Genomic DNA, 10336 nt, shown 5'->3' on the forward strand with positions numbered 1-10336 from the left:
TGTTTATTATTGCAAAAATATTTTGTTTGAATACCCCTCGGTTTCCTACATTTTTGTCGGTTTCCTCTACGGTAAGCGGTTTCCTATCGGTATCGATTTTTTTTTATCTGAATCCCACTCGGTTTTCACTCCGGTAAACGGTTTTCCCCTAAAATTGAAGTCCCGGTACGGTAACGGTAACGGTAATGCAATCCTTAGATTATGCCAATTCATTGAGTGATAGACGTAGTAAATTATTATTATTATTTGTTTTTTAATAAACAACCACTATGGTAAAGCATGAGATAAGGTGACATATGATCCTGCTACAGCGTAATACTTGGCGATTATGAACGGTATACTCTTTGCCATGAAAATGACTTCAAGATTGACACAATCCAGATCAACACATTCTAAAGAGGCTAATTTGCTATTGTTGTGCTTTTAAAAAAATTGCTTTTAGATCATGCTATAAAAAAAACATTGTTATGGCAAAAAGCAGATTAGTGTTTAGAATCAGATTTGGTATTTAGTAAAATTAGTAAAAATGAAAAAAAAAACAATTATTTTCTAATCATACTAAATAAGATATTTTTTTAGGTACATCAAAACTATATTAAAGTTTGTGCCTGTAGATTCTAAAAAACAACTAAAATTATTGGTGATATCAAAAGAATAAAAAAATATAGGAAATAGAAGATGTAAAAAAAATGGTCGTATCCCACAAGCACAAAGACTACTCTTAGCCTTTTAGTTTAAAATAAAACAGCATTTTTCAATTTTTATAAAAAAAAATATTTTTACCAAACACTAAAAAACAAGTTAAGATTATTGAAAAAAAAGCTAAAAGCACCGTCTAAAAGCAATCTCAAACTCACTCAAGTCAGAGAGGTGAGGGGGAGCTCTCCCTCGGTAAGTAGAGGTTGTGATCCACAATTTGAAAAAGCTTAAGAACTGGAAGTTTTGTGCTAACAATCCTCTAATTTTTTGGAGTTTATTTTGAAGAATAACCTAATTGGCTCAACGGGACTAGCCAATGTTTTCTTTTATTAAGTAAATAGCCCAACTTTAATATACTACCTAAAGTGCCCTCATTCCTCATCTTCTCTCATGAACAACGATAATCTGACCTTCTCTTCGCTCTCTCCTCTTGCCTCGACCTCACCGCCGGTCACCGCCGTGACACGTCATCGTCTTCCTCGTCGTCGTCCTCATCGGCGAATCTCCGTCGCCGATCATTTCTCGACCTCGAATGTTGCCTCCGTGATTCTCCTCTCGTTCGTCGACTCTTGCCTCGACCTCGCCGCCAGTCACCGCCGTGACACGTCATCGTCTTCCTCTTCGTCGTCCTCATCGGCAAATCCTCGTCATCGGTGAATGTTGATGATCGGATGCTTCTCAGATCGAAGCTCGGATTCATGGCGTTCGGATCGGAGATCGGATTCTCCGATTTTGTTGATTCACTGTAAATTCACGAATCAGTTAATTTAATTAACTGACTGAATTGAGTTAGGTTAATTAATTAACTTATTGGTTGAATATTAGTTTATGTTTTGATTTTTTGTGACTAAAGTTAATTTACTAAATGATTGAATTAGGAATTAGGTTAATTAATTGAATACTTTGAATATCAATTGACTTAAGTTTTGATTTTTGTAAATTTTTGATGAATTTCAAATCCTTCACGAATCAGTTAATTAATTAACCGAACTCACTCCATTACGTTAATTAATTAATTGATTTGTGTAGAAAGCGAGAGCATTATGGTCTGAGCCGAAAATATGAGCTATTTGCTTAATAAAATGAAAATTGAGTTATTTCTCCAATAAGAATAACAAACTTGATTAGTTACAACAAATTTCACTTTAATCAGGAATATATAACCCACTAACCATTGGATGTTGATTTAATCCCTTGATATTTTTGTGCATATATATTTTTGTATCATGTGTAATCCCCCAACACTATCCACAAAGTACTTTCTCATATCCCAAAAAAATACGGTTGACCATTCTACTTCGTTGTATCCGATGAGTAATAAAAATATATTAAGTAAATGATCAATTATACGTTTCAATGTTCTTTATTATTGGATAAACTGATTCATCAAGTTCTAGGCCTAGTTTTTCATACCCAACCACCATGATAAAACATGAGGTGATACACATTGCTTGAAACAATCTTGGACACAGATATGAAAGCGGGTTAATGTGTAATACCTACTAATGTTCAAACGAACACGGGTACAGATACAAGAAGAGTAAACCTTAAAAGATTACGCATAGCTACTCACTAATTTCGGGTTTCTTCTCTCAAGAGGGGTATGCATAAGACTTCCGAAGCAATGATGAAAAGATAAGGGGAAAACTAAACCCTTTTCCTAAACCCTCTTTCATGTTTGGTCTCCTTTAGCATTCCGCCAAAATACCACTCGATGATGAGCAAACCCATTGCTCAATAAGCCTAGCCATGTCATATGAGAGGCCGAAGTTTCCACAAGGCAACAAAGAGGATTTACGTTCTAATTTATCGCATGCTTTACTTATATCCGTTTTGATTCCAACAACGCCATTCTTTCATTTTGGCTTCTTCATTTTGTAATATTTCAACAATTGAGTTCTCCGCATCCCAATGACCTAAGACAAAGGTTGATTGAAAATGAGAAATCATGTCACCGAGGACCCATTCTAAGCTGAGCCATGATAAGTCTTATGATCACTTTAAAACTAAAGGTACAAAGACTAATTGGGAATTTTTTTTCGAAAGAATTCGCCCCCAGAGTTGGGATGAGGACCGCATGAGTGACGCTAATTTCCGAATCACGTTTCGTTTCTCTGTAGAAAAGAGAATTCCTTATGTATTCCACAAGGGACTCTCCCACAATACTCCAATACTTTTCATGCAACAAATTAACAAGAAATCTCATAGAGATCAGTAGGCTAGAAAATATTTGTCTAGCGCTGTCCATCATTTTTATAGGAAAATTAAAAGAATTCATTCGAATAACATATTAAATTGAAGCTCAATGCATTCATTATGGGTGTGTGGCCGGGCATGATTTGGGAGCATTTTGTGATATAGTACAGAATGTATGTGACCCTCTTGAATACTTGGTGATTATGAGGGTCTACTCTTTGCCATGATTACTATTGACGCAATCCAAATTGAAACTTTCTTAAGGCGGTAATTTGGTATTGATGTACTTTAAGAAAAGTGCTTTTAGATCATGTTGTAGAAAAATTGCTACTGCAAAAAGCAGAGAGGTGAATGTTTGGGTAAATATTTATAAATTAATTATTGCTATAAATAGAATCATATGTCTATAGATTCTAAAATATTAACTAAGATGTTTGGTGATATTATTATTTGATAAATGAATATAATTGTGATTAGAAATTAATAATAAAATAAAAATTTTAAAAAAATTTAGTAAAGAGACGATGTAAAAAAAAAAAAAAAAAAACTATCTACGTATCCGCACCAAATTCCTTGCTTTTTAAAACACTTTTCATATTTAGAAAAAGCTATTTTTTCCCCAAAAACCCAAAAATAGTTGGGATTAATAAAAAAAAAAAAAAAAAAAAGCAATTTCAAACGCACCAAAGCTCAGAATGGTGATCGGGATCTCTCTCTCCTGGTGGATACAAAGGCTGTGATCCATGATATTCGCCACCTACTTGACGAGAATGGCGGTGGTTCATGCGTCCACATTCCTAACAAGGGGTATATATGTGCCCAAAATGTTCGCTTGACTCTTTTGATTTCAAAACTGATGTTTGTTGGCTTTATGAAATTCCGTCATTTATTGAACACGAAAAAAAAACTAGTATTTCAGTATGAGCTCTAAACAACAAAAAATACTAGTGCAAAATTGGGATTTTACAACGGTACAAAAATGTTGTGACCTCCATGGGTGTTGAAGAGGGCGCTATATTTGAAGTCGTGGAGGCCGTACTTGAGAAGAGCTTCGGTTTGGGAGGTTGGCGGTCAGATCAAATAGTGCTTCGTCGTTGTCCGAATCCTCGCCGATATCCTCAAGAACCGACAAACCCAAATAAAATTATAAACCCTAAAAATCCTCTTTGTGTCGTACGCTGCCCTCTCCTCTTGGCTCCGGTGCCCCGACGCTGCCATAGTGAACGTGCCAACACGTCGATACACCGATGCTTCTTCTACGCGAATAGCACGAATCACAGTTCTCTTGCCTAGAGACGAAAATAAAAAATTTCAAACCCTAGAAACTCCTTATGATATTCGAAGAGGTAAGCCCAGAGTTCGGCAACTCTGGAGGATTTTGGCGGAGCCGAATTTGGTATGGAGAGAGAGAGAGAGAGAGAGAGAGAGAGAGAGAGAGAGAGAGAGAGAGAGAGAGAGAGCATAAGAATAAGAATAATGTAGCAAATTTTGTATGGAGAGATCAAATTTTTATGATGATTTCACAATCGTTCACTCGTATCGTTGTGTAAGATTTCACCAAAAAAATTTAATTAACTCGCTGCAACAAGAATTACTCATCGATGTAGTGAGATTATACAACAGTATAGGGTACCATTCTAGAATTTTTAAAGATTTTACAACGGTTGTACAATTTCAATTTTTTGACTTTTTTTACAACGGTACTCTGTACCGTTGTAGAAAGTCCGAGCTTCTACAATAAAAAATGATGAGGACAAGTAGAGAGAGTCCGGGTATTTCTTGTTGTGATAGTCCATGCGGAACAAGTCTATGATGACTCACACAAAAAGTTTATACTCTCTCTCTCTTTCTTTCTCTCAATGCTTGTTCCATGCGGACGATCCATTTCCTAACTAAGTCGAACTACATATATTTTTTTGGTTTATTTATTTTCTTGTTGTTTATGATTCTATCATATTTGCGTTAGCTTTGAGATCAATTGAGACGACGATTAGAAAAAGCTTAAGAGCTAGAAGTTTTGTGCTAAAATTATAGCCCTCTAAGTTTTTGGCGGTTTAATTCTAATATCGGAATATTCCATTAATAGTTCGATGTTGATTGAATCTCTTAATTCATATGCGCTTACATTCTTTTTTATCATGTGTAATCTCCCAACGCAACTTTCCACATAGTACTTTTCTCATATTAAGCTTCGTGAGAATAATGTAAGTAAATGATGGATTATACCAATTCATCGAGTGCTAGACCTAGTATTTTTTTATTTTTATTTTTATAAACAACCACTATGATAAAGCATGAGATGAGGTGACACACACACTGCTTGAAACAATATATTGGACATGTATGTGAACCACCGACGAGATTAAGTCATATCATTAACCGTAGAATTTTCGGCCTACTATTGCTTGGCCAATTACAAATTAAGTAATATGAAAAGCTACAAGGAAATATGTATTCACCTTAAGAATATTAATGCTTTGTTTCAAACTTCTTCACAAAAATTATTTTTGCAAGTCTTTATTTGTTCCTCATTTTCGTTCGTTGATAACAGTTTATTGGATGGTTGAACTAGATATATACTAAAAATATAAGCTTTCATATGCTTTCTAATTTCAGCTAATATATTTCACTACCTTATTGCAACGTAAATTCTAAAAGATGATTTATTAACCAAAAAAAAAAAATAGGGAAAATTAATTTGATTGGACATATTCCGAACAACTTGTTCTTATACACAGAGAAAACCTACTGGCTATAATTTTTTTTCACAGGATTTATAGTAGGTGGAATATAATTTGGAGCTCTCCATATCCTAGACTATTCCTTAGTGATTATACAAAACGTAACTAACCCCATATTTAATCATTTTTTTCTTATCAAAGCTCTCTCTTTTTCAAAGTCAATTACTCTAGCCTCTTAATTCTCTTTCCCCGCCCCCTCTCTTTTATTTTTTATTTTTTATTTTTTATTTTTATCATATTCCGGCACATCGATGCTCTATGTTATTCTTAAGCTTAACTGTACTTGCACCCTGATTCGAGACACAGCCGATGTCTTTTTTCTAGATAGATTTTTTCTTTAGAATTCAGACAATGGAGCTTTTTTTGTTGTGGATGTTGATGGAACTTGTACCCCAAAGTAAAGTGTTTTTTACATTTTGATAAAAGTATTTTTTTTTTACATAATTTTTAACGTATATTTATATACATGAATAAATTATATGGTTTGACTAATTTTCTCTACCCAAAAGGTTTGTGAATATTTCATTGAACTTATGAGATTTTATATCATCACATATGTACTCCTGGAAAAGTAAGGTAGTATATCTAACATTATTATAGTACAAATAGTCAAATCTTTTGGGGGGAATTGGTCGATGATATCTTAAATAATATGTTGACGCTGACAGAAACAATATTTTTTTTATTACCAGACGTATTTGAAACTGCACATTTAGTACATTATTACTCTTCCAAACCCACAGGTAATACTTTGCGTATCATTTAAGGAAAATCAAGATTCTGATTGTTCCTGGAATTATAATAACTTATTGATCATAGCAGTTACTATTCATTTGTATTAATTTTATGAACTGGTGTTATTACTACAGAGGTTATTGATCAAGGTTGAGTTGTGAAAGTAACTGCAACGAATATTACTTAATTAGTATCTGATCCACATTAAAAAGAAAATAAAAAAGATATATTGTGTTACGTGACTAACCTATACGTAACCTAAATTGAGTTTATGAGTGACATTCACTGACAAAATGATGATATATATAATTACATACAGGTGTTTTATAACAACAGAATTGATTGTTTGTCTATTCCACGCGATGAATATTTTACGTAGTTATCTTCATACATACATGTGTAACAGCATACCTTACGTATTGCTTTCTTAAAGGACTAAATTAACGTTCACGTACATCATCACTAAGCCATAAATTTTACTGTTTCCATGAAAGTAAAGTTTGGAGCAAATGTAGATCCAACTTTATTTCCATCTATTTTGTGCCCACTTGAATAAATAATAAAGAGGAAAAAAAAAGTTGTTTATAAGTTTGGGTTGCTACTAATCTACTAGCTGCCTAAACTCCCAACTGGAACATTTACGTGTAGCATTAAATAGTCCCTATTATATTTAATTAACTAAAAAGACTAAATTTACTAAAAATAATATCAAAATTATTAGCACAATATATATCATCACTCTATAGACACCCAAAACAGCTAATATTGTTTAAAAGTGGCATTATACATCAAAGAGCCGGGCATTTTGTCTCTTTAATATCTTCCTTATTCCATGCATGTGATTATCATCGCCACTGATCTGGCACATGCTTATCACACACTAGTTGTATAAAACTAATTAACAAAATTCTTCGTTTATTATTGTAATGTCTAATTCGCTACTCTCTTCACAGTCTCATTAAACATTATTAAATAAAATTTAAAGACGATCGACTTCGAATTTTCAGAAACGTCCCATGCTTCGAACTTAACTCCATTTTCCCTAGTGATGAACAAACTATTCAATTCTCTTTTACAACCCCATTGCCCTCTAATTCAACCAATGAATAGATGTTAGAACTTTTAGTAAACGAGATATTAAAATAAAGTTCTAAAGAAAATTATTTATGTAACGTGTAAAGGCAAATAAAAGATATATGAGTACCACAACACTATAATAGAAAGGAGAGCAAGTGCGAGTCAATGATTTGAGTAGATGTATACTAAACATGTCTAGCTAAGGGTTTTGTGGGTCACCATGTAGTGGATAAATTATAGTTATTGCTTAGGTGTACTTGGCAAGCCAGTAGTAACTAACAAACTATAGTGGACCAAACAAAGAGAATGACACTGACAAAAAAAAAAAAAAAAAAAAAAACTAAAAGATAAAAAATTTGCAGTGTGTTCTAGTGTGTCGTCATCATAATATTTAAAAGAGAAAGGACAAGAGGTGGATTCATGTGGGAATTTGCAGCGATTTCTGTGCCTCCCTGTACACACAGATATTTCCAATTGTATTCTTGTCACTCACATTAAGCAGGCTTTCTTGTGATCGAAACAATAAAGCTTTCCTTCCTTTCTTTTCTCCAAACAGAAATTATTCTTTTCTTTTAGCCAAAATGAAAGAATGTACAAAACCCCAATTGAAAAGGCAACAAAAGAACCCCAATTGAAAAGCAAAATGAGAATGCCCCTTCATGCACTTTTCATGAGTTCCAGTTTGGAAACCTCAATTTCACAACATAATAAAAACATATAGACAAATATTGCCCATTCCAAAATAAATCATATGAACAAAAGGCATATACATAATAACAATAATTAAAAAAAAAAAAGAATTTTGTAATAACTTTGCACTTGTATATTTTCTTTAAGAATAAAAAAAATGGTTGTACGTAACAAATTCACATCAATCTGTGTCTTAATAATGTTGAGATGATCAATATTAATCAAGTCCCCTCTTTTCAGTAATGACAATCCACCAAAGCCGGAGCTGTGAACACAAGAGAGCTTTGCTGTTGCTGTTGTTGCGATTGTTGTTGCTTGGAATTCAAGAAACCACCCAACTTATTATTACCAGATTCCCGGTGCTGGTTATCGTCCTCCGGCGCCGGAAGATTCAGATCCAAATCCAAAGACAAAACACTCCTCGCCCTCTTCCTCGCCTGATGATGGAGATCATGATTCTCCAGTTCGGGCTCCACGACCATCAACGGAGTCGCCGCGATCGCCGCCACGTTGACGTTGTTGTTGTTGTTGCTAGGGCTGAGCGAGAGAGCCGTGGCGGCCGGCGAGGGAGCGGCTCGGTGGCGTCTCATGTGGCCGCCGAGCGCCTGCCCCGACGTGAACTCGGCCCCGCAGATCGAGCACTCGTGGACCTTGTTGCTCGCCGCCTTGCTCGCCGATCCGTACACCTCGTTGTTATTATTATTACTATTACCATGATTGTTGTGGTTTCTCGCGGTGCTGAGGTGGAGAGAGAGGGTCATGACGTTGGGCTTGAAATGGTTACGGTGGTGATTGTCGTCTTCGTCGGAGAAGAGGGTGTTGTGGCTGGTCTTCTTGTGGTCGGAGAGAGCTAGGTTGAGGGATTTGGGGGGCTTCTTGTGGCTGGCGCGGTGACCGCCCAGGGCTTGGAACGAAGGGAAAGTCCGGTTACACGTCTTGCACTCGTACACGTACGACCCTCCGGCGGACTGGTGGTGATCGGCGAGGAATCTCCGGCTGTTGAACTTGTCGGATTGCTGTTGCTGATGTGGCGGCGACGGTGGGCCCGGGGGCGGGGATCGGCGGCCCTGGGCCAACAGGATGAGGCACTTCGCCATGTCCTCCTCGTCCTCCGTGCTGCTCACCGTGGCCTCGTGCTCCGCTGACGTGGCGGGGGTCGAGTTCTCGTTCGAGCTCACGAAGGAGAACGGGATCGGAGACTGAGGACGGAGCCGCTTTGTTCTCTTGCCCTTCACCACGAGGGTAGTTTGGTCTTTTGGCGATGTGGTGGTGTTGATCATGGCTTCCTCTTGAGCTATGACTTCCATGTTTTTTTTTTATTTGGTGGAGGGGAAAGAGAAACCAAAGGGGATTTTTGAGAGAAATAGGGTGGAGAGGAAGCAAGGAAGGACACTACTGTTTTGGGTTATATATTATTTATAGAGAGAGAGAGAGTGTGTGTGTGTGTTTGAGAGAGAGAGAGATGGGAGAATTAATTGTCTTGGTTTTAAGATTGTGTGGAGTCAATAGGACACAACCAATGGAACAGTAAAGTGTGAATTAGTCCCACCCAATATATTCTCTCTCTTAGTTTCCAACCACTGGAAAAGAATTTGTTTATATTTATAATCTAGTTGGATTAAGACGGAGGTTATTTTTGTGTGTGTTCAGTGTATTTTTAGTAGAATTGTTTTTTAGCTGGTTAGATAGAGGAGAGTTTTATTAGTAAATTGGGTTTAGGGACACACACAAATCAAGCTAGCCAAAGAGAGAAGCATGTAGCTAAAAACAAACAAGAGCGTAACGGAAAAGTTACATAAATAGACACAGATTTACGAGAGTGAAACAAAATTAATTTAATTAATTAATTAGAGTGGTATTAGAAGAGAATAGGTTGTTAAAAGGTAAGGGTGTCCGTTTCACACTCTCTTTCTCACACTTTGCCAACGCACTTCACGAAATGAAAACAACCCCAGTAATGTAATGAACCTCAACGCAATCGTTTTTTTCCCTACACAAAATTTGGTGCACGTTATTTTCGTGCTACCACTCTTTTCACTTCCACTTCAGATAATATGCCCTTCTCTTATAATTGATGATCACTTATATTTTACATATATATATCATATATTTTTTGTGACGTCACATCCTAAAACATTATATTAATACCACAATTTGTTCGTTAGTTTTGGCAATAACGACATGAGATAGATAATCAC

General features: G+C 35.9%; 1 protein-coding gene across 1 annotated transcript; it reads right to left on the reverse strand.

Annotated features, from left to right (window-relative positions):
* Positions 1 to 8361: 8361 nt before the first annotated feature.
* Positions 8362 to 9540, reverse strand: LOC149379069 (uncharacterized). The gene has a single exon (XM_089602910.1). It carries the CDS (start codon positions 9443 to 9445, stop codon positions 8375 to 8377), a length of 1071 nt encoding a protein of 356 aa, XP_089459036.1. The 5' UTR covers positions 9446 to 9540; the 3' UTR covers positions 8362 to 8374.
* Between the last annotated feature and the right edge of the window lie 796 nt (positions 9541 to 10336).

Source organism: Urtica dioica, chromosome 12, assembly GCF_054948205.1.
Source record: "Urtica dioica subsp. dioica isolate 48M chromosome 12, U.dioica_male_clone48M_v1_H2, whole genome shotgun sequence".
NCBI classification, from domain to species: domain Eukaryota; kingdom Viridiplantae; phylum Streptophyta; class Magnoliopsida; order Rosales; family Urticaceae; genus Urtica; species Urtica dioica.